At 49.0% G+C, this 23485-nt stretch overlaps 1 protein-coding gene across 2 annotated transcripts in view; it reads right to left on the reverse strand.

The window, feature by feature from the left end:
- Nucleotides 1–783: 783 nt before the first annotated feature.
- Nucleotides 784–23485, reverse strand: part of DIPK2B (divergent protein kinase domain 2B) — a 28437-nt gene continuing 5735 nt past the window's right edge. Inside the window, exons 2-6 of one of the 2 annotated variants that reach the window (XR_008469100.1) lie at nucleotides 23097–23361; nucleotides 16326–16499; nucleotides 14273–14561; nucleotides 11422–13104; nucleotides 792–4449 (exon numbers count right to left, since the gene is read on the reverse strand). Coding sequence is in view for 1 of the 2 variants with exons in the window: in XM_054219223.1 (XP_054075198.1) it covers nucleotides 12764–13104; nucleotides 14273–14561; nucleotides 16326–16499; nucleotides 23097–23361 (1069 nt within the window). In the remaining variant the exon portion in view is untranslated. Of the gene's footprint in view, nucleotides 13105–14272; nucleotides 14562–16325; nucleotides 16500–23096; nucleotides 23362–23485 lie in introns of both variants that reach the window. The other variant, XM_054219223.1, reaches the window with a different exon arrangement.

A 23485-nucleotide genomic window follows, 5' to 3' on the forward strand; every position in this document is an offset into this window, starting at 1 on the left:
CTTGCCAGGGATTACCCACGTTTACCATTTCTGCCTTCAGAGCAAACCCCCAGGGAGCTCACGCGCTGCACGGGAGGTGGATACAGGGCAGCGGTAGATGTACAAGTTAAGAAAGTGGGGGTTTCCGTGGCTGGAGAGAAGGGAAGTGCATTTCTTCTCATTTTCCGGAAGCCGGGTGGTGTGTCTGCTTTCAAAAACTTGAAAACACAGAAAAAAAAAAAAAATCTTACATTGACAGGGAGAGCTGCTCACTGACTGCTCTGTGTCTTTTTTTGCACCTCCTTCCTCCTCCAGTTACTTTGGCAAGCTATCGATCTGCCATAGACGGAACCCTCTTTCTCTCTATTCTGGCAAATCTCTTCGCTTCTTGAATGTCTTGTATGCTTTATGTGCTCATTTTGATGCTTTTTAGTTGCGCTCATCTCTCCTTCTCAAAATACATCACCTTCTCTTAACATTTATCTCCGTGCTGTCACTGCCAAGCACCCTTAGCGTAAGCTTCCCATGCATTGACACACTCCTTGTGTCTCAGCCGTGCTCATCACCTTCTCTCGGTGTATTTGATGCTCAGAGGGGAGCAAGAATTTGGGTTTGAGGGGCAAGTTGGCATTAAAAGGAACTTCCAGGCCAGAGAATATGATAAAGCAATTAGCTCAATATGGTGTGTAGATCTATGCCTGTCACTGAAAATTGCAAATCCACAGGGATGCAAGAAAAATAGCTCTTTTTAAAATAGACATTTATTTGTCTTCTTGGAAGGTGACTCATTTGCTTGGGCTGCCTGAGAAAGCATTAAGTGCCTTAAAGTTTTTAAAACTGTGGAGGCTTAATGTCCCTCCAACGCTCCTACACCTTAGTCCCCATTACAGAAATGCTGTTTTAAATGTTGGTTTAACTTGAATTACTCTGGGATTCTTTATTTGATTTTCTCCCATTTGCCTCTTGCCACGCTAAAATGCTCCGACCAGAGTCATCGCTTCCCTGCTGCACGGGTCACGTCTTTCCCTCCCCTGCCTCCCTCCGTTACCCACCGTGTGATTGACCTGAAAATCTATATGCCTCATCCTCACTTCTTCAGCTGGAGCTGTGTGGTCTTTCCGCACACACGTGTGCAGTCGCGTTGCCCCCTCTCTGCTACAGCCTGCGCATCTCCCCGCACGGGAGGCTGCTGCCTGCCCATGTACCTCCTTGCACCACGCTCCCCTGCCCGGGATGTCCTCTCCACATCAGAGAGCATCTTGCTCCTCTTGCTGATCATCTCTGGCTGCTCCTGATCTCCTCCCCTGTGTCTCGCCTTGTTTTTAGGTGACTTCACATGGCAAATCTTTCAGGTCAATGGCGTGCGGTTGACGTGGCGCGATGGACTCTGAGCTCAGCAGGCAGAGGCATCTGCTGCTTCCAGGGGGCTTGGAAAAGGGCTGGGGGACAGGAGCTTTGTTGGATGGAATGTTCTTTTATTATGGCCTTTTCCCCTGAGGTCTGCAGTGGTTACCAGCTCAGCAGGGGAAGGAAATTGTGATTCAATTAATAGGAAACGGACTAGAAAGAGCTGCATTTGCTTTTTTTTTTTTTCAGTGAAACCTCCTTCATGGTTTCTGAATCCTGTAATGTATTTGCCGTATCTGTTTGGATGGCAAATTCCCCCGAGCAGGGTTTATCCCATCTGATGTGGGGCAGCACCAGCAGAAGCCCAGCACTTCACGCCATGGTGTCCTCTACCCCGCCATGCTCCCTTAATTAAGTTGGAATTGGACAACCCAGCATTTTGGGTGATAATGACCTTTCCCTAATTCCTCTCTTCACAATTGGCTTTCGTCTCCTCTGGCACGCACCCGGAGGAAGTTTTTCCCCTGGCATCTCTCCAACTGTGGCAACTTCTAGGAAATAGTTTCTCTTCCCTCTTCCAAGATGCCAAAGCAGCTCGGGCCCGGGTGATGCCGCGGCAGAGCTCCTCTGCAGCCGGGCCCCTGGGGGAGAGATGTGACCTGGCAGCTGGGGCTGGTGGCAGTGGGGACATCCTCTAGGAGCAAACAGGTTGATGGCCACATTTCACCTTGGGGCAGGGAAAGATGTCCTCCTCCCCGGCTGCTTGCCCCCAGGCAAAGCTGAGGAGCATCACTGGGTGCTCAGCAAAGTCCTCTTTCATTTCAGTTCAAAAAACACAAAGCTCTCCGTTTCTGGAATGAGCAATTGCTCCTTAGCAAGGAGGCTGGGGTCACTCGGTCCTCCTGGAGAAATGACTTGTCTCAGCAAACATAAGTGAGTGAGGATGGTTAGAAGAAAAAGCAGCCTTGCAGCCACAGATGAAGCTGTTTTGGGTAAGATATCAAGAGAGCACAATCATGGTAGTTAATCTCTCAAAAAACCCAAGAAGGACGCAAGGAGAGACAGGAGGAGGGACATGTTCCTGAGCTACCAGGCTTCACCTGGGAGGAAAGCAAGTTCTCCAAGACCAATGTTTCCAAACTCTAAAAAGCACACAAGCATCAGATCAACTCTCTTGGACTGTTTTGGATCTATGAGAGGAGAGAAACTTGTATTAATCCACATACAGCCACTGACAGCTGCTTCAGATGTTGAAATAAAAAGTCTCTTGAGGGTTCCTGCCCTCTAAAATTAAACCATATTCATTTTTGCCTGACAACTTGGTTTTGATTATGACAAAGGTTTGTTCTGAATGAACATTTCCAGGCATGCAAAGCGGCTAGGCTGGCAAACGAATGTTTTAATAGATCTGGGATCTCAAAGCTGCCATGTGCCATTACACAGTGCTCTCTCTCCCTCCCACTCACAACACTGATCTTAAGATTGTTTCTCTGGATCAGGATAAGCTTATTTCCTTCAAGTTGTGGGGTGTTTTTTTTCCCTCCAAAAGCAGATATCAGTGGAAAATTAGGGTGTTTCCTTGAGAAGACAGTGAGTCATTAGTAGCTATGTTGCAATAGCCTTATTCATAAATACAGTTAAATTATTCACATCATTAATTTTATGGACATCACAAAGGTAAAGACTCCTTTTCCACTGAGGGAGATGTTTCCTTGGTCATCGGAAGTGGCTTCCTGGCCACGAACTGGGACGTCACCCCAGGAGCCCCAGCCCTCGTTCACGGCTTTTCCTGTGACCTTTGAAATTCACTTGGGCTGACACATCAGGCCAAATCTCCAGTGTTGTGTTTGGGGAGGAATGTAAGAAACAAGACAAAGAGGGATCCTTCTCCTGCTATGTCCTCCCACCACCCTACAATCCCTGACATGGGGATTTTTACTGCAGTCACCTCTCTTTAGGCTCATGATGCCTTGCGAAGCTGACCTCCCCTGGGAAAATCCTCCCATGCCTGTGCCCATCTGGTTATCCCGTTTTCCTCTGTGCTGTGCTCCAAAAAACCCAACTCATTCCAGGCTCCCTTGGCAGGATGAGCTCCCTGGAGCCCCTGCTCGAACTGCTGCTCTGCTCCTGGTTTTCTCCCCACGATGAGCATCTGCCTTGAATGGGGTCGTGCCCATCCTGTGTGTCGCCTGCCTTGGCAGCAAATAACTGAGCAGGGCTCCTCACTCACACCCCCTGCGTAATATTTCCGTCAGAACCGTTATTTGCCAACTTTCCTATAGAGCAGCAGCAAAGTCTTAGTTGAGGTGAGCTGCATGCCCCCCCCCACCTTCCCCCGTGTATTGACTCCTTACCCCGACAAATGGGGAGAATGGGGTGGGTTTTTACCTCATTTTGCTCTTAACAGATTTCCTTAAGCTACTACTATTTCTTCTTTGAGACACTGCCTGTGAATAACATTGCAAAATACTGATTTCTTTGTTCCTTGGGCCTCCTTGCGCTGAGATTGCGTGCTGGCCACAGCAGCTCTTCTGGCAGGCTTTCTGCTTCTGGTGTGTTTGAGAAAGGGTTTATTGTCAGCCTCCACGCTGTGAGCAAGTAGCTCCTTGGGTTTCTCTTCTGGGGCTGCCTTATTGTAGTCTTGCATCTAATTTGCCTAATTTCTGCATTTGATTTCTACTTTTTGAAGGGTGTCTGTTTGCTTTGAATCCCTCCGTTGTGCTACTGTTTAGCCACCTGGGGTATGTGTGTATTTATTTTTTTATTTCTTGTCGGTACGCATTTACTCTGAGCTTCTAATGTGGTGCCTTTAAACAGATCCCACTGTTGCAGGGCTCTTGAAGAAAGACTTGGGCAGACATCACAGCAGATCAGGCTTTCCTGTTGGGCTCCATATATGGCTTAGAAAGTTAAGTCATGAAGCGGCTCACAGCTGTCCTTGCAACCTGCAAACCTGGCTTCCCTCTAGAAGAGCTCACTCGTCTGCCACGTAGCATCCTTCTATCCTCGTCCAGCAGCAGGAGGTGATTTAGGGCGCTGTGCCAAGGGCCTTTGCCCCTACTTGCTCCAGAAGAAGCTGGCCAGTGTCTCAGAGCAGGAATGGGTGTGCTCACAGATCCGGATCTGCAGCAGGGAAAAGGAGGACTTTGTAGTTGCACCTTTTCCAGTAACTCTTAATTTTTGCCTCTAGTTCTGAGAGCACTCTCTCACTGCCCGTCAGTTAGATCTATGTTTCTGTCTAATTTATGAATAATCCTTCTCACAAAATCCCATGAACACTGACGTCCCTGAGGCTGACAGTCTTTTGAAGACTCTGGTCCAGTTAGAAAAATGCTTGTTGTTTCCACAGCATTTGGCCTTTTATACTTTCTCCTTGACTTTGCCAGTGCTGAGGGCTTAGACTAATTTTTAAGGTAAATATATGTATTTCTGGTAGAACCTCAGGGTCACATTCGTACTCGTGTCCTCCATTCAGAAGCTACTCTTTTCTGCCTTCCTTCCCTGGTAACTTTATATCGCTGTATATACAATCCTTCAGTCATGCAAAAGCTGTATTTTTAGAAAGCTCAGCTTGGCTCCTACCTAGGGGTGTGCAACCGTAAAGTTCAGCACTGCTTGGCCAGCCCTTCCCTGCTCTCCCTGCGCCTGGATGGACGTTCCTTCTTAGGCAGAATACTGAGAACCCAACACTACTGCTGGAAAAAAACATGTAACAGCTTAACTTCAGAAAGCCTTTCTCAAAGGAGGTTGACAAAACAAGTCAACAGTGGTTTGTTGGATTTTCTGGTCATTTTGCTCACAGAATTCAACAAAAGTGCTTCCTACACGGCTTTTTTCTTTCACACCCTTGTAGGCACAAAGAGAAACCCCTGTCAACGCTTGTCCCAAGGCAACTCAGCCATTAGATGGAAAGCCCCTGAGCACCAGGCATCACCCCTGGCCTTGCTCATCAGGCGGCTGCTTTGGCACTGGGGAGGTTTAATCCCGCACAGCCTTCACGTGGCCAAGGCACCCAGCAGGGTCCCCCTCTCCGGTGGAAGCGGACAGGCAGAGCAAGGAGCGCCATGAGTGGAAAAGGGGAAGGGATAAATAATTCATTTCCTGAAACCTGGACAGCCGTTCCCACCCCTTGCCCACTTGCTGAAGGGATTTCCGTTTTTAAACACCAGTGGTGATGCAGCGACTCCCTTCAGGGTTGTCTGAAATGGTGACAGGTGCCCTGACTGGTAAAAGAGATGTTTAATCCCAGCACTTTCCCCCAGCAGCATCATTCTTCCAGCACCTTTTGCCTCCTGTCCTTCAGCAGTACCTGATCTGTACACAAATTCCTGCTTTGTTTTGCTGGTAGAAATAGTGCAAACATGTAAGGGCACTGTCTTTACTCCATCTCCAGCTTGAGATAGTGGGGGAAAAAAAGAGTAAATGTTTACAGCTGCTCCAGCCAGAGCGGAATGAAAACCCAAAGGTGATCTTCTCTCTTGCTCTTTCTGTACCAAGAATACGAACAGAGGAAGGTTTTCATCCCTGTGAAAAGTCTCTGATTGTTCCTAGTGACTTGATTGTTTTTCCAGAGCAAGAAAAAACCCACTATTTTAAGACATCACTAGAGGAATGAAATTGACAAGTTTAAATTTTGAAAGGAAAAAAAAATCCAGCGTAACTGACAAGGTCCTTTTAAAATGCATAATACGCTGAACCTTACATGACGCTTCTGTGGGTGTTAGTCTAAAAAGCTATCTTTACATGCAATGTGGCAAATGAACTGTGCAAGACAAAGGTTGTAGCTATATGCATCCTTGCTGAGTAGTACTATAGGATTGTAGAGCTTGAAAAACTTGTTCTCTTAAAGCTCCATGTCCCCAGGGAAGAGGCTGGTGTATTCTTGTTCTTTCAAACACCTGAAAAGCTTGCTTTAGACTGACTCTTGCCATTTATACCTTGAGATTTAAGGAACAGAGCTTGCTGTTAAAAAAACCGCTAATCCCAGGCCTTTGATCCGTAAAGAAGTGAGGGGCTCAGGCTCAGAGAGTTGCTGCAGAGGGAGCTGGTAGAGGCAAAGGAGGTGCAGCTCTGGCTCTCGCTGGAGCTCATCATCCTTTTCCCGTTGAGGAAACTTTTGCCTGATTGTTCCTCTCGAAGGTTAGGAGAGGGCTGGGGGTCCTGTAGCCAGCCCCCATCCCAGCCTGATGGTAGCAGGGAGAGGTGAGAAGGTCAGTGGTGGGATTTAGATGGCCTTTAGGGCACGAGCAAGGAGGGCTGGCAGCAGCTGGAGCTACTTTACAGGGTAGGCAGCAGCCTTCAGCTCCAACTGGAGACGTGCCTTCAGCTCCAACTGGAGACGTGTGGAGAAAGGGAAACTTCCTCTCTTTGCTCCAGAAGAGCCAAAATGTAAAATCCAGCAAGTAAAACTATGCCAGAAACACAGTGTTTCTTTTTTCAATGAGAAAATTGGCTTACTGCTGCTGCCCCATCCCTTCTGGTGGGCTATGCGCAGATGGGTAACCCCACTATTTTCTTCTCCAGATTCAGCCACCAAACAGACCCATCTAACAGCTCCTCCTTTAGGAGGTCTTGTCTCCAAGCGAGATTTGTGGACCACAGTTTTAAGGGTTGACAGCTCATCACACATGATAGAGAGATCTGAGGTGAGAGGGTCTGGCCACCTCAGTGGTCACCCCTTGTATGGGGAAGGATCTCCGGTAGTCTCGGGGTCAGTCTCCTGCCCAGTTTGGTGCCATGTTCAGCCATGTCACTATGCTCTTGCTTTGAGTCTCCCAGCAGTGGAGTCCTTGCAGCTCCTGTATCCATTTCCATGCTATTCCGACTGCAGCCCATCTAGCCTACTAGCACGTAAGCTCCCATGCAGAACAGATTACCTCCATCCTTTTATTGCTTTTAAAAAAAATTGTTTGAAGATCTTTATCAGGTGACGCTCTCTGGCTTTCCATCTGTCTTTTCTTCTCTTTTCACTTTTTCTGGACGTCTGGGTCATCCTCACCCTTCCTTGGGGTCTCCTGTCAGTTGTTCAAGTCTTCCTTGAGGAGCAGTGCTAAAAACCTACCAATACCCTCTGGCTGAGGCCATCCTCATACAGAGGAGAGCAGATGAGCTTGGCCATTTTCCCTAATCCATAAGAAAGAAACTGTGCACGCCTCTCCCAACCCCCCAGTGGACTTGCCATGAGTAGCTGTTTTAATTTAATTTCCCTTTCCCTGAAGTTCATGTTTGTTTGTGTTTAATTTCAGGATGGCTACCAACCTCCTTTCAGCACTGAATTAGAGAAACAGAGGATAGAGTGGCAGCCAGACTCACTTATTAATCAAATGAATGTGTCTTGGTACCGTGGTGCTGGCTCTTGTGGTTTCGTAACATCTCATGACATTCAATACTTTTGTTAAAGCTCTACTTTCCATATTCATGTGATAATGGGAGAAGCTGAGGTTTCACTTAGGAAGTATTAGCAATAAAGTATCTGGAGCACCTGGCTGTAGAGAGTAATTGGCAAATAGGACCCAAGTGCATCCTAAAGTCTCAGGAAACCAGAAGCCAAATAAAAAGCACCTGCAAACAACTGTTGTTGGCTGAGCTTGCAACTAATGTGCTTATCTGGCTGCTCCTGTGGATGGGAGCTGTTGATCCTAAGTTCTCCAACATGCCACGATATTTTCTGGATAGCCCCTTGTGGGAAGCTGGGAGGTGGGTGGAAGAGGCATAAAGTGAGGCAAGAAATTATCACCCACAAAAGCTATGGAGTGGAAAACCTGGACCTCCAACACCCCCAGGACCAGATGTTAGGAAAGTGGCCCCCGCTAGAAGTGGGGTGCTCTGTGTGTGACCAGATACCAGATATCAAATATCTGCATGTGTTTTCCTGGTGATACACAGCGTCCCTGCCAAGGGCGCTGGTTGGGAAGTGCCGGGAAGCGTCAGAACGGCCCAGACTCAAGGGGCACAGATGCACCTGTGACATTTGGGGGCACGTGGCCACTTCAGAGTCTGTGTCTCAGTGGCATTTCCCCCTGCATCGGCCATATCTGAGTAAGAGGGTGTCTGAATGAAGACGAGGGTGCAGAGCAAATAGGCACCGGGCGCGTTGCTGCTGGAGGGGAATCAGTTTTTACCGATTTTCCAATTTCTGTGATGAGGGCCTGTTTCAGCCAACGCTGCCAGGGTGCTCTCTCTTTGGTGGGAGGAGTGCATGAAAAATACAATTTAATGTCATTGTCAGCTGCCTTTCCTTCCCAAGGGGCTGTGTGGGGCAGGAGGCCGTGGTGCGAGCACCATGGACACATGTGAAGTAGCTGACTGAAGATGATCCTTAGAGGAGCGGTGAACTACGCTAGGTAAAACCGTGACTGTCGCTTGCTATGGGCTGCCCGTACACAGCCCCCATCCCCTGAGGAGTCACCATGTTAAAACACTCTACTAGACAAAATATGGCAGAAAATGCAGTTTTACCAACCTCTTGACATGAAAACTTTAAAAATATCTGGGATATGGGGCATGCGCTATCGGCATGCGATAAACAAGTGAGCATAAAGGCAGCTGCAAACTACTTGCAAATAAAGGAATCTCTGAGGCTGCCTGTGAGACTGGTGGAAGACTTCTCCTGCCATCCTTGTCCTGCTATGGAAGTGTTTTAAGTTGTTTTAAGTTGTTACCGGGAACAGTTTGCAAAAGCTTACACAAAGCCACCGTCAGAAACAACTTGAACGCAGAGAGGAAAAAATTGCTCGAGAGTTCTTTTGGGAAGGATTGGGTTTGAAATAATTGCCATTTATAAATTAATTTCACATCCTTTTGGAGCTTGGCCTACTAACATTTCAAGGTTTGACTGGAGCTGGCAGACAGGGTGGGCACTGATTCCAGAGCCTGACTGCCAAGAGAAAGGAAAATGCTAAGAGAAAAAAAATGGCAATGCAAAAAAACCAGGCCAGGGAAATATAGGGAAATGAGATTTAGTTTAGGAAAATTATTGTTCTGCCATGGACTGATTTTATGGCTGGCATATTAGTCACAGTCTCACATGAGCCTGGCCTTTGTAATTGATGTCTGAAGAGAAACTGGCGGTCAACTCAGCTCTCCACACTTTAATAATTTTTAAATCCATGATTCCGTTATTTTTAATAATTTTTTTTAAATTCATATCAAAGTCTATTGAAAGCAGTGGGGAGATTCCTTTCAGCTTCAACAACTTTGAAACAAGCTGTGTGAAAATAGATGCCATGTGCCTCAAGACTTCTGTTGCAGTCTTGTCAACCGAGTCCAGCAGCAGGGTAAGACCATGACTCTTCCATTTCTTACACCCGACGTTTTAGGACCATGAGTTCTCAGGGCCCAGCTGAAGCCTGTGTGACACCTCTCAGTCCTTTGACTCAATGACGGATTAGACCTGAGAGATCTGGGCTTGCTCCTGCCGTTCTCCAAGATGCTGAGCACATGCATCCCCTCTGCATTTCCCTGGGCTGGTTTGTTAGCAGAGAGATGCTCTACTGCCCAGGAGACATTTTGCACAGAGCCATACAATAGATGAATGGCTCATTTCCAAAAGAAAATATACAAAAACCATGTGGACAGGATGGAGAGGGTCCAGAGAAGGTCCACAAAGATGATTAAAGAACCGGGAAGCCTGCCGTATGAGGAAAGGCTGAAAGCATTGGGTTTGTTCTGCCCTGAGAAAAGAAGGCTAAGGGGAAACCTTATCACCATGATCCAGTATTTAAAGGGTGGCTACAAAGAAGATGGAGACTCTCTTTTTACAAGGAGTCACATGGAAGAGAGGAGGGGGACTGGGTAGAAGTTACTCCTGGGGACATTCCAATTGGACACAAGAGGAAAATTTTTCACAATGAGAACAATCAGCCATTGGAATAATCTCCCCAGGGAAGGGGTGGATTCCCTGCCATTGGACACTTTGAAGATTCAGCTGAGCCATCTTTTCTAAACTGTGCTTTTGCCAAGAAAGGTTGGACCAGATGATCCTTGAGGTTCCTTCCAACCTCGTATTCTCTGATTCTATGAAAAGGAAAATGTCTGTGGTGAAAAGGAAAATGCCCAGGACACAGGGGAAAGGAGTGAACCCAGTGTGGAGCCCTGTTGCAAGGGCTGCTCCTCCTTCCAGTGCAAGTCAAACCATTGCTAAACCAAAGACCACCGAATCAGATGCCAGCCTGAGTCATGGGACACCTGCGAAGGCCTCTCTGCCGACCACGACTTGCCCAGCATCTCTGCTGGGGCATGGGCAGCCCGGGCCAGTTCTTCATCTTAAGCTTTTTGGGCATTTTGCAGTGTGCGTTTTTAGTTATGACTGCATGAAGGAGGCTGCCCTCCAGCACTGAGAGGAGGCTGGCAGCTCCAGGGTGGGCAGAACCTCACCGCTGACCCGAGCAAGAGCGGTGGTGGAGCGTGAGCTCCTCCTGCTCCATGCAAGGAGGCCAGCCTCCAGCACCGAGGAGGAGGGCTAGCTGGAGGGGAAGGGGCCCTGGGGGCTAGTGCCCAGCTATCAGGTAAAACCACAGACTGAGAGATCGGAGATGCAGACAGATTCAAGAAAAACTGTTGAAAACAGATTGTTAGTCAGCCTTATGGATCTCAGTGAAGGACATGTTTTTCTTATTGGAAGAGAGCCACGATGTAGAAATAGACTGAAATCGAGAAAGAGGGCTGCAGCCATAGCTTAGGCTGTATATTTAAACATTTTTGCTGTTAGACCATCTGGGCCTGGAGCTAAATTTACCTACAAATTATTTTCAATGTTTCTACTTCTTGAGAGGTGAAAGGTGCACTTGATACTTTATGCCAGCAGGAAAGGCAAAATAAGTGTCCCGGGTCAGATTTTCGCAGCATCTGACCTGTGTGTGGTTTTGGATGCCTAATCGGTCTGCAACACCTGCCGTGAACCCCAGGCCATGTGATCTGCACACACAGAGACCCTCCACAGCCAACACAAAATCTTGACTTCCATTCCTGCTCCCAGTAACTCCGTACAACAATTAGCAATGCAAATGCACTCACATCTTTTTCTGCTTTTATGCTGCTGATTTCTTTTTTGAACCATGGCTAAAGGAAGACTGTTTCTGCGATGAAAATACTTACGGGGGATCCAGAGAGTCTAGTTTCTGACTCAGCTCAGTCAAATTTTCTTGGTGACTCCCGTGCAGCTGTATCCCAAGAGAAAGCCTCACACCCAGGTGAGGTCTGGCAGTCCCCTAGACATCAGGGAAGGTTTGGTGTGGGTGTCTGACACCCCACAGGGAGCACACGGGACAGGGACTGACAGGTGCTGGGTGAGAAAGTTGTGGTTTGCAACATTTGCAACCTTCCCCCACAAAATGGGGCACCTGTGTTGCGTGGCCACGGCTGTGAAAAAAGAGTCCAGCGCCCCAAATATTAGGTGCTTGTGTCAGTCCTTTGGAGACTGGCTTACTGATTCCTCCTTTGAAAAGCAGATGGATGAGGATGGCTGTACCTCTTGCTGGTCAGGACTTAGACCTCCCCAGGTCTTTAGGGGGTGCCCCAGCACCTACACTGGAGTATTGAGTGTTCAGCAAGTCTCACCAGGCTCAGGGTGAACTAATCTCTCCTCCTCTGCCTGTGTTGTTTCTCCTCTTAAGGTATTTTCCCTATTTAAATGATTTTGTGCAAATGATTCCTTCAGTTTTCTTTAGAAAGAAAAGTGTGAAAGTATCTACTGGACAATCACATCCCAGAGCTGGGAGTTTTTCTGAACTTAAAACAAGAATATTTATTAGTCTCCAGTTACTACCCATCAACTTGGGAAAGACTAAAAGTAATTATATTTGGGGATTAGAGAAATTAAGTCTCAAGAGACATTGGGCCTCTCAGCTTTTTAATGCTGTTGATTGCATCTTTCTGTTCTGTGTGCCATAAAAGTAATACAGTTTAAATATTTTATAAAAGTGACCTGTGATGGGTGATGGTACAGAACTGATGCGGTGAGTCAGTTTATCTATGATTTAAAAATCCCCACAAGGAAATTCTTAAATGCTTCCATCCATCCCACATTATGTATATATCATCTTGATCAGAAAGACATTCTTGGTAATAAAGCTCCTCTATCTAGCTAGTTGTGAGTGTGCTGCCTTCAGGCAGTTCCTTTTTAACGGATGGCATGGAAAACCCTTCCAAGGCCAAAATATGTGAATAAGATTTATTAATCCTGTAGCCCCTGTCACTCATGATAATGCTAATAATCCATAAGCCTTACATCATATCTAATATCCCATGTAACAAATGCATCTCTGGGAGATGAACAATAAATCCCATGTACACTCTGCTCCCTCATTCTCTGCCTTGATGAGGAAGCCCCAGATTTGGTGCAGCTCTTTCCAGCTATCCTGGTTCCTTCTTGCTTCCCGCGCTGGCAGGGGGCCGACACTGCCCCAGTCCTTCCCAGGGGACTCCTTCTCCAAAACCATCAGTATTTGTCACTGTATTTGCAGTCAGGGTAGCGGTAGGCAAAACGGGAATCGCAAGACCGTAGAGGTTTCAGGATCTCTGCCAGCTCTGCAACCGCCTCGTTGATGCCCTGGTCATCGGCAAGGCCGTTGGCGCAGTGCTGCAGGAAGCTGTCTATTTTCTCCTGCACGGGTTGCAGGAATTTCCCCTTCAGGAGCTTAGGCAAAAGCTCTTGACACACCATGACGAGGCTGTGCTTCTCTCTGATGGAGTTACAGGACACAAATGCAGACTGGCAGTCCACAGTCAAACAGCTAAAAATATCTTTATACTCCTGTTGTCTGTCAATCAGCTGGCTCCCTATTAGAGACAATTAAACCAGTTGTTAGAAGCACGGGAGTGAAATCATGGATAATCACATATGTCTGTACCTCGGTATTAATGTGAGGTTTGTTGCTGTCTAAAGGATACTGCTGTCTCACCACAAAGTACCCTCTGCTGTAGCTGTCTATGGGCCAATTTTCTCACTCCTGAAATATGTATATTTTTCAAATGGCAGAGCTCTGCAGAACAGCCTGACAGAGGAATTGGAGAGGAGCCTGTCGAGTTAAACTGATGCAGAAAAAATGAGAAGAACTGGAGTACTAACATAAAACATGGAGTTCCTACAAAAACTACCACAAATAGTCAAAACCATAACATTTCCATGTTACCCAAAATCATTAAATTGCAACAACAGCTCATCTAGCTGGAGTCAAGTCAACAGTAATAGCTGCTGGGACAAGAAAAAGAAACCCAGTGGAAAATTCTCTGACAGCTGCTTCTGAATATTTGAGATCTACTCAGCTGAATGTGTGAGCAGAGCAAAGGCCCTTTGAAAATTTGAACATTCAAAATGAAATTGTTAAATTATTGAAGGAATAGTCTTTGACCAGCCCTACTTCCAGGAGTAGACCGATGTAACCTGTGAAAAGTGAATAGTAACCCTTGATTTTATGTAAAAATGACTAAAGGGGGATTTTGTTGTTATAATAACAATGATGATTAGTTAATGTGGCAAATGCACTTAAAAAGAGTCTGATTTGACCCAACACTTAAAACAAATGAAGTTATGAAATTTCTACTTGCAAATATTGACATTTGTGTGGCAAAAGTTTCAAAAGAGGTGATTTAGGAAGACTTCAAATGAGAGCATTCAGCACTGTGTACGCTAAATGCTGTTGCTAGCCACAGAGGGGGCTGGGCAGGACGTAAGTGCCCACGATCAGTCACCAAACCATTGACCGCACAAACAAAATGTCTGTCATCTTCCTGACTCAGAGCCAGGATGGCAGGAGTTGCTGATGCTTTTGCTGTCAGTAAATCTCTCCGTGAACTTTTCATTATTTAATTTAGCAAGCAATGTTTGGTTGATTAAAAAAAAAAATATATCTGCAGGAGAGCTGAGCGTAGCAGGTGAAAGATTGGTTCCCCCCATCTTGCCAAGCCCTCCTGCGACAGATGCGCAGCCACGGAGCCTGCTGAGTACCTTCCTCCTTGTCAATGATCCCCAGCGTGCTGGCATCCCGGATGAACAGATGCCCGTTGCTAAATACACCGAAGGTGCCAGCGTCCACGTGGGTGAAGTAGAAGAAATAGTTGAGGTCATTGGTGCCCATGGAGCGGAGGACGGCCAGGAGCTGGAGAGCCAGGTCGGCGGCCACCTCAGGAGCTGCGTTGTAGAAGTCGCGCAGGGGCCGGGTGCTGGCACTGACCACCAGCCGCCCACAGGAGCCCAGGTACCGCGGGAAGGGCCATCCCTCCACGTCGGGGAAGATCTGCCGGGGAGAGCGGGAATGGGGGGAAATGCCCCTGCCCTCGGGCTGTTGCGCCCTGCCTGTGGACCCACCTCCCTCCCAGAGAAATTTCAAGTGCCCTTTCTGGCTTCAAGCAGCAATGCTGGTGTCATCTTTTGCTTTCTCAAGCCACCCGCCACCCTTCCTCACCCCAGCCTGTCCCAGCAGCCGGGGAAGGAGCTGCTTCATCCTGGAGTAGCTATGCTGCTTTTTTTTTGTCTTTTTTTTTGTTCTTTTTTTTAATTAAGGAAGAAAAATCTGGTATTTCAAGACCTATTGTATGAGGCGTACTAACTGGAAAGTCCAAGATAATAATAGAGTTCAAATTCATGAAAATTTTAGGCACAGAAGAGCTAATTTTAGGTGTCTTTGATGGGTCCCTCTTGAGCACTGCATAGCTGAGATCACGGCTTGGGGGTGAGGTGGGTTTTTGTTAATTTGTAAGAACTGCTTGGCTGTTTCGTAAGCGACTTTGCGGTCTCAGGGAGAGAAGCGCTGGGTGCGTGCTGCAGTGGGCACACCTGGGCTGGGCTCCATGCATCACTGCAGCTCGTGGTAGCAGGGCAGTTATCCCAGGTGGAAACCGAACTGCGTGACTGCTGAGCTGTGCCAACGCAAAGCTCTCTGCCATTTACATTATAACTTGTCTGTCTCCCCAGCACCCCTAAGCCGTGCTGAGGTGGGGGCTATGAACTTGTCCAGTTTTATGTTTAAGGTTACTTATCGCTTCTACTGTGCAGGCACTTTGGGCACACATGTAAAATCAAGGCATTTCTCTTTGGCATATTTTTCTCACCTCTGCAAGCTGCATTCCCACACCTTTACAGGGCTGAGAGTGCAGCCTCGTGCCCCAGTGAGCAGCGGCTGGGCTGGCTGAACAAGCCCCGGGAGAATGCTAGAGCACGAGCTCCATTCTCTCTCCCTGGGACCAGGCAGAGCCCTGGGAGCTGCTGAGGGCAGCAGTGGCCCAGGGCAGGAGGCAGATGCTGCCACCGTCTCTCTTCTTTGTGGAATCTCAAAGGCTTGAAAGAAATAGCAATGAGGACTGAAGTTGGGGCGGTGGTGGGAAAAGGTGAGGATACTCCCTAGGAGACATGTAAGGAAAGAGAAGAGCCACGTGCCAGGCGTGTCAGCGGGGGACCAGGAGAGGGACGTGAGGCTTCCCAGCTCTCTGCGTTCAAACTCAGAGCTCAGTTGTATTTGGAATTCCACCAAACACCTCTGCAAAGCTGCACTTTGCCACGGAGCTAGTTACCAGGGGCTTGCAAATGGAGAAAACAGCATTGGTACATGGAGCCTGGGAAATCAGTGCTCCCCAATTCTATGTTCAACCTCAACTCTGCATCTTGGTCCTCCCACACTGAAGCTTGCTCTTTCTCTTTTATAAACAGGCTGTGATTTTAAGTAATATATTAGCAATGCAAACATAACACTGTGAAGTATTGAGGAAATGCAAAAGCCTGGCTTTCACAGTGCACTAGTGCAATAATCCGTCTGTATTCCGTTTTATTTAAGGGGCTGGGCATCAATAGCTCTCCACAACTTCACAGGCTGATGCAAGGAGCACCGCAGGAGTCTGCCTGGCTTCAGCCACCCAACCCCATAGAAGAAGGATGCTTTATGAAGGCTAGGGAGCTTGCCAAAGGCCAGGGCTGGGACTCCTCTGCAGCTGGGGGCTGGTGCACATCTCATGCCAGGGTTTGCTTGCAAGGGTGGCATTTCAAGCTGGGGCAAGGTGGTGTGTACCTGTAACAAGATGGGGTGTGAATTCACTGACAGTGTGTACAGCAGGCGCAGTTTGTCCCGGTCAGTGAGGTGGTCCATGTAGATGCTACCAGCGTCTGGCACCTCAGCGTAGCGCCGCACTATCCTGTCCAGGAGACGCTGGGATGGGCAGCGCAGCATTGGGCTGGACAGGCCCTGGTGAGAGGGGAAAACACGACAAAAAGGTGTTTATTTTTCCAGTCTGAGGTGTTGCAATGTGCCTGGTCCGCTCTGGGGGTACAGGCACCTCTGTGCTCTGCCCACTGTGCCTCTGCCCCCTGCGGCAGAGCTGTGATGGGTACAGACACCCGGGGGGATCTCTACAGCAAACCCCTCCCAGGAAAAAACCCTGCGCCATCCAAAAATGCCTGTTGACAGCTCAGGTTTCCAAAATGGCACACAGTCTTTGCAGCACAGCCACAGATGCTGTAGACCTGCTTCATTTTCCTCTGGCTGAATGGCACCACATTGCTCCGTGCCTGCGGGCATCCTCTTTCCACCTGGGTTTCCAGCCCTGGCAGCCCGGCTTGCTGGTGGAGGCCTCCCCATCATTAAGCCAGTGAGTCACTTCCCTCATTAAATAATGTCTCCGGATCACTTCGCTATTTGCTTAGCCTGCGAGCTGCTTTCTTGGAAATACTATTTGCTGAGGTCAGTAAACATGCTTTAAAAGTGTAAATAAACACTGTATGTGGATACAAGCACAGGATATATTCTCTCTCTAATAAACTTGCACATTAACTATCAAACCCAAATTTTAATAACCCTTACCTATTTTTTGTAAATACCAGCATCAAATAAAGAGCTGTTGGGCTAATGAAGTCAACCATCACTGGATTTCACCTTTCGGATTTGGAGGTTTGGCTTGTAAAATTGCAACAAGCAATCTACGGATGGGATAAATGGCATAGAAATTATGGATTCATAGTCAAAAAAAGGCCCCTGTTTTGAGGTCAGTCATCCTTAATAGCCAAGGAGAGCGGACATACGGAGAGTTGCCCATAGGGGCGCAGAAATGCTGCCCTGCCATGTCTCTGCTGGGGAAAGGAATCAGGTTTTTGATAAGTCTTTTTATTCCTAACGATCCAAGTAGCCAATTTTACTCTTTTGGGTTTTCTTTCTAATTTGATATTGGGGAGATGTCCTTCAGAGGAAAGGGTACTGGAGCTCACATTGCTCCCTGCCATTCTTCATGCTGAGAGCAAAGATTTGACTCAGGAACTCCTCAAGTCATTTGGTAACTCTGAGGTAGGTCTCCTTCAGCCCTTCCTGTGCGAGCTGTTCATTTGGCATAAAACGCTTAATTACCCAGCCGTGATGAAGAAATGAAGAAACGAGGAAAGGAAAAGTGTGACACTCTCGCAGTTGGAGGTGGAAAGTGGGGACCGGCTCTCCCACATCCCCTCCTCTGCCTCCTTGCCGGCCTCAGTGAGGTCCCAACCGCTCCCTCCTTGGTCATCAGTTGCATGAAACTAGCCCTGAATGCCAATAGCTGGTCAAAACTACCTGAAAAACTCAACCCCAACTGGAGCATTGTTTCACCACTTTTTCTCACAAGGGAACAAAACATTTCTCAAAAATAATTCTCCCCAGTTCTAGTTACAGGTCTTCATACACGCACTTCTTCTGGTGTAGTTTTATCAAGGAAATATTTTTTCAACTAATTATCTAAAACCATAGAAGGAGCGGGGAAAGGATGGTTACAGATTTCTGTCTCGCAGCACTTGCAGGCACGTTGTGGCTGACTCTGTCACTTTCCCTTTGGAGGAGAAGTGAGAAAAACTGAGCAGACCAGAGCTGTGTTAAAGAAAAGATAAATGGTGGAGGGAGTCTCTTACAGCTCGTCGTGTATGCAAATATTTGCAGCCAAAGTTAGAAAGCCTTGCTGCCTCCAGGAGCTCGCAACGCAGAAGCTGAGACCCTTAAGAGTATACAGCAGGAACAGAAATCACAGTGTCAGAGAAAGAGAGTGCACAGAAGTTGTAATTAGGATTTTTTCCAAGGTCAGAGCTCATCCTATTAACACAGAAACGGACTTGCGCTGCACGTGGCAGTCATGTCTGCTCATTTCCCGAGGAACAATTTCAGGCACGCCAGGGACAGTGCGGGAGCAGAGGAGCAGGGCTGGGTGCTGCCACATTTATGTCAACCATCGGTGCGTATTTCTATGACTGAATGAAGCCCCGATCCACCAAAGCTGGGCAGTGGGGTCAGAGCTATTCAAATGCGCCAAGTTCAGCACCTGCTCAAGTGTTTCTGCAGAGTGGGGCCTCCCCTTCCCGCTGAATGATAGAAACGTGCCTACAGCAGAAAAGGAGCTGAAGTTGTACAACCGTCAGACAAAAAAATGTCGATGGAAGAAAAATCTGAACACATACTTGAAACACTGGAGATACTAATTTATCTGAGAATTTCTTAAGTCCTTTGCAGTGCGACTTGACAGGCAGCCTGATGACTTGTTTGTGATTGATATGGAAAGCTTCTTATTTACTTTGATTAAACTGCCACATTTTTATATCTGTTAATGAGTAGTTCCTGCAATGGCTACTACCTACACTCAACTGTGACTTTTTTTTCCCTACTGCCCAGTATGTGATGTGTTTTAAACACCTGTGTATGCATATGTACGTGTATCTAGTGTGGATGCACCCAGATTTCACTCTGACATAAAGATAACTTCTGGAAGACAACTTTTCCTCACTCTGCTTTCTCTTCAGCCAGCCTGAGGAGGAATGGCGTAGCCCAGGAACACTGCTGCTTCCTGCCCCACACGCCGCTGCCTGGGTGCAGCTTCACCAAACAACCAAGTTTGGGGTGAGATCCAGGAGGAAACATTTGGACATAGGTGTCAAAGCACCTGGAGCTCCTGGCTCTTTGAGTCCAAGGGGTATGTTCAGCCCCAAAAGAGAGAAACTGAGGACACTCTGTGAAGCTACGGGGCTTGTCCCTACTGCAGGCACCGTTGCTATTGTCCTCCTCCAGGGGGGGATTGGGTGCAGTTGGTGCCAGCAGGTTTACCCAAGCAGGTCTCTGATGGTGAGGTGCAGGCTCAAAGAGGTGGCAGGTCTGGGAGGTGGCTCTGGCAGACCAGTAACACCTGTACTTCCCTAGGACGGACCGGCTGCCAGATTAGCGAGCTACTGCTCATGCTCTGTGAGCAAAGTGATGAGTACTGGCCACATAACCACAGTGCCGGCGCATCTGCTGAGGGCTGGCAGAGGTGCCGGTCAATGGTTTCCAACAGTACATAGTAGAGAGAGGGGCTGAAAATGGCTGGCTTTTCACCTCGGTACTGCTTTCATCTGCCTGCCTTCAGCATTTTCCAGGCTGTGCTTTGTGGGCAGGGCTATAAATTTGCCCTGTGGGTGATCTGTGCTGAAACTAGCTTGCTTTTTTTGTTGTTCTTCCCCTTAAGCAGGAAAAGCATGAGGCACGGTTTGAGGTGATGAGCTCCCAGGCAAAGCAGTGGGTGGTTGGGGCTACCATGCAGGCTGAGCCCCGGCTAAATCCTGCTCATCTCCGAGGTGGGATGGATTTAAACACTGAAGACTTCGCTGTGTCCAATAAAGATTTTCATTGTGGCGGGTGAAATAATCACTGTGGCAGGCAGCTCGGCTGATAGTTGGGTCAGGCAGGGCAGGCAGCGTAAAGCGAAAAAACATTACTTCATGGTCTGTCATTTTGATTCAAGCACGTAACAGTTTGTCATAATTCTCCGCTCTATAAGACAAAATTACCTGAGCCCATTAGCTTTTCTTGGCACTGCTATATAGGCAAAACTGTGGGGAGGGAAGTACAGGCACTGCTGGGTGTCTGTGGGCTTGTGAAACGGGGTGGCCATCGTGTTGAGCATCAACAGTGGTGTGTTGTTACCACTCCCGAAAGGATGGGGCGGGGGACATAAACATAAAGGGCAGTGCTGCAGGTAAGCATTTGCAGTGATGTATGGCACCCCCAAGAAACCCCTCTCCCACGGCTCATGCTGGGCTACAACACGCATCTGCCCAGCAAAAGGGCAGAGGGGCAGCAGCGCTGGGCTGGGGTGCAGGCAGAGTCGCCCCTGTGGCTTTCGGCTCTGGGGAGGGCAGGGGGGGTGGGCAGAAAGGAAGGGGATCCCTGGCTCTGCAGGGCCAGATGGCTTAGGACGGTCACCCCGTAACCTGTGGTGGCCCATACAATGGGGCTGGGGGTTGGCAGGGGGTCTCATGTACACACTCACACACACTGTATGACTGAAACGTTGTTGCCGCAGGCTGTTTTTCAATCCAGACCACTGTGAAGCCAGCATTTGCACAGCACATGTCCGATCTTAAACAGTGATTGCTGATGAAATTTGGAGGAAGGAGGGGGTAGGACCCAGGGCCTCTGGATTGCTGTGCTCCTCTGTATGTTCAAGACTATTTGCTGTTAGAAGGGATTTATATCCCAGTTTAGGTTTCCCCGCTTAATTTGCAGAACCGAAGGACAATGAAAACATGAGCAACACAATCCTGAGACAGCGCAAAGGCCTGGGCCTCCCTGCAGCCTCCCGTGCCCTCGCCAACTGAAAAACTGCAGGGTTTGCCCAGACGTCCCAAGGCGTTTGTCCCTGGGCACGTCCCCTCGGGCTGGCCCTGGCTCTGGCTTCAGAGGTGCCCTGGAGCTGGGGTCAGTTCATCTTCCCACCGCTGCACAGGGAAATTTAAGCACCCGGGAGAAACTGGATAGGTGTGAGGCTGTGGCACCCCAGCCTCTCCACATGCCTGTGTGTGTCTGCCTGTGCATGTGTGCACGGGTGTATGTACGTGTGTGTGTATGCCTGTGTGCATGCATACATGTGTGCATGCGTGCGTGTATGCGCGACCCAGCCAGGGACTCAGTTTCAGCGAGGACGGTGTAGGGAAAGCTGTATGGCACGTCAGGAGCCTTTTAAGGAGAAGGATTTGGGCTCAGCTAATGCCTTAACTTTGCAGCAGATCTGTGATACTGCAGAGCTACATTTCCCCAGTTACTTTTTCACTCAGCTCAGCAAATTTAAGCTCGCAACTTCTTCTGTTTCACACAGCGCTGCTGTCAGGGGGCAGCATGGTTTTGCCACAAACCCCTTGGACACTCCAGCAATTCAGGAGGGCCTGGCACCCTCCTGCAGCCCCCTGCAATGCTGTCTTGGGGGACAGCAATGGCCAGCAGGTGCCTGGGAACCTGTTGCCTGCCACCCTGGGAGGTGTTCCTGCCCACAGCCCACAAGCTCAGGTGCGGGATGCTCTGTGTGGAAGTGATGAGTATTTTCCCCCTCTCCCTAGTCCCTCTCCCAAGATTACTAGACAAAGTACAGCATAGCTTTGTTGCAAATAATTTTTCCCTGTGCACCATGTGTCACGCTGCATCTCAGCCCCTGAGAGGGTGACCTGACATGTGGGGCTGTCAGTGAATCAAATCCTTCTTGGAGCAGCTCAGGCACCAGCCCCAGCGCTGCTCCTGCTGCTGCTACAGCATGGGGTCTCCCACCCTCCCTCCTCAGGCGTGTGGCTTCATGGGGTAACAGAAGTGGAAAAACTAAAGCAGCATATCTTTAGCACTCAGAAAAGCTGAGCGGATGCGGCAGCATGCAGGCAGGAGGAAGCAGTTGCCTTTATAAAAAAAAAAAGTCGTCCCTTTTTCACAGCCACTTCTCTCTTGAAAGGTGGGGAGACGTACTGGAATAATCTTTCTTTGCCTCTCAGGGTCTTGTTCAGAGTATATTCAGCCTCTACACTGGCCCCTGCCCCCTTGCCAGTGGATATTGCAATGCTTTCCTGCTATATGGATGATGTGGAGGAAAGTGTGTGTATTCGGGGAGGGCACTTATGCTCTCAGATGCAAGCCAGCTGATGCAAAACACACTGGTGTGCCTGGTGACTGTCCCTGGCTGCCCATGGCATCCTTCGGCATGGGCAGTGCTCAGTCACCAGCTCGCCTGCCCGCTCTGCCACTCCGTCCCTGCCTGCATGTCTGTCTCCCCGCACCATGGCTGCCTGTCTGCCTGTTGGCAGTGACCCCCCGTGCGCCTGTCCTGGCTTCGCCTGTGACACCCCAGGACTGCAACAGAAAGGGCAGTGTGCCTCTTCCCGCCTGAGATCATTTGCTATAGATGGCAGAGGGATGAGGAATCGAGGCTCCAGCTCTGACTGCCCATGCTGCCCAACCTGCTGGCCAAAAACAGAGGAGTACAAGCTGCCCCAGTCCCCGGCCCAGAGCAAAATCACTTTCAAGGCACGGGCTGCCCTTTTGGGGCAAAAAAAAAGCAGATACCTGATGGAAAACTGGAAAAAAAAAAGTCAGAAGTATCCCTACTCAAACTGTTGGATGTTTGTATGCATGGCTTTATGTTTTACCCGTGCATGAAACCACTGGGTGCTATGGCTTTCCACGGGCCGTCAGCCTCAGCCTGCCTGAGGAGCCGGGAGCCGTTGCCCGCCATCCCAGGGCCGAGCCCCAGCCCTGTCCAGGCTGGCCATGGTGTTGCCTATGGCTATTTGCCCTGGGCCTCAGGCACTCTTTGTCCCGTTGAGGCCTCGTTTTGCCTCTCCCTCATGGCGGGTGGGCTTGGACAGGGGGAGAATGGGGCTGCCTCCTCTCCATCAGGAGGGACAGTGCCGGCCATTGCCCTCCACCTGTCAAGTCGCAGCCATGTCTCCTTCAGACCCTTTTTTACCCCCCAAAAACCACACGGTAACCCCCCAGGGCTCCCTCCCCTTGCCGGTGTGAGGCACAAGGGTGTTGTGGGGCACAGACCTGGACCAGGTCGGGGGTGAGGCGCTTGGCCCGCAGCCATTTCTGGAAGCGTTGCGTGCGGCGCAGGGCGCGCTCCAGGCTGCAGGTCTTGGTCTTCAGCAGGGAGGTGCAGATGCGCTTGTCAGCCCGGTCGTGCCGGTACTTGGAGGTCAGCCGGGTGATGTCCACCAGCCGCCAGCTCTTGGCATCGTCGGTGTAGTTGCCCGAGTAGCTGAGCAGGTAGCTGGGTGGCAGCTTTAAATGAGAAGAAAGCCAGGTGTCAAACCTGCCAAACCAAAACGAGAGCCCCACGGAGAGCGGGTTAACAAGCCACACGGACAGACGCGCAGCGCCGGCGCCATCGCAGTTGCTTGGCTGCACACCGGCCCCCAGGGGCTTTCTGCCATTGA

This window comes from Rissa tridactyla, chromosome 1 (assembly GCF_028500815.1).
Source record: "Rissa tridactyla isolate bRisTri1 chromosome 1, bRisTri1.patW.cur.20221130, whole genome shotgun sequence".
NCBI classification, from domain to species: domain Eukaryota; kingdom Metazoa; phylum Chordata; class Aves; order Charadriiformes; family Laridae; genus Rissa; species Rissa tridactyla.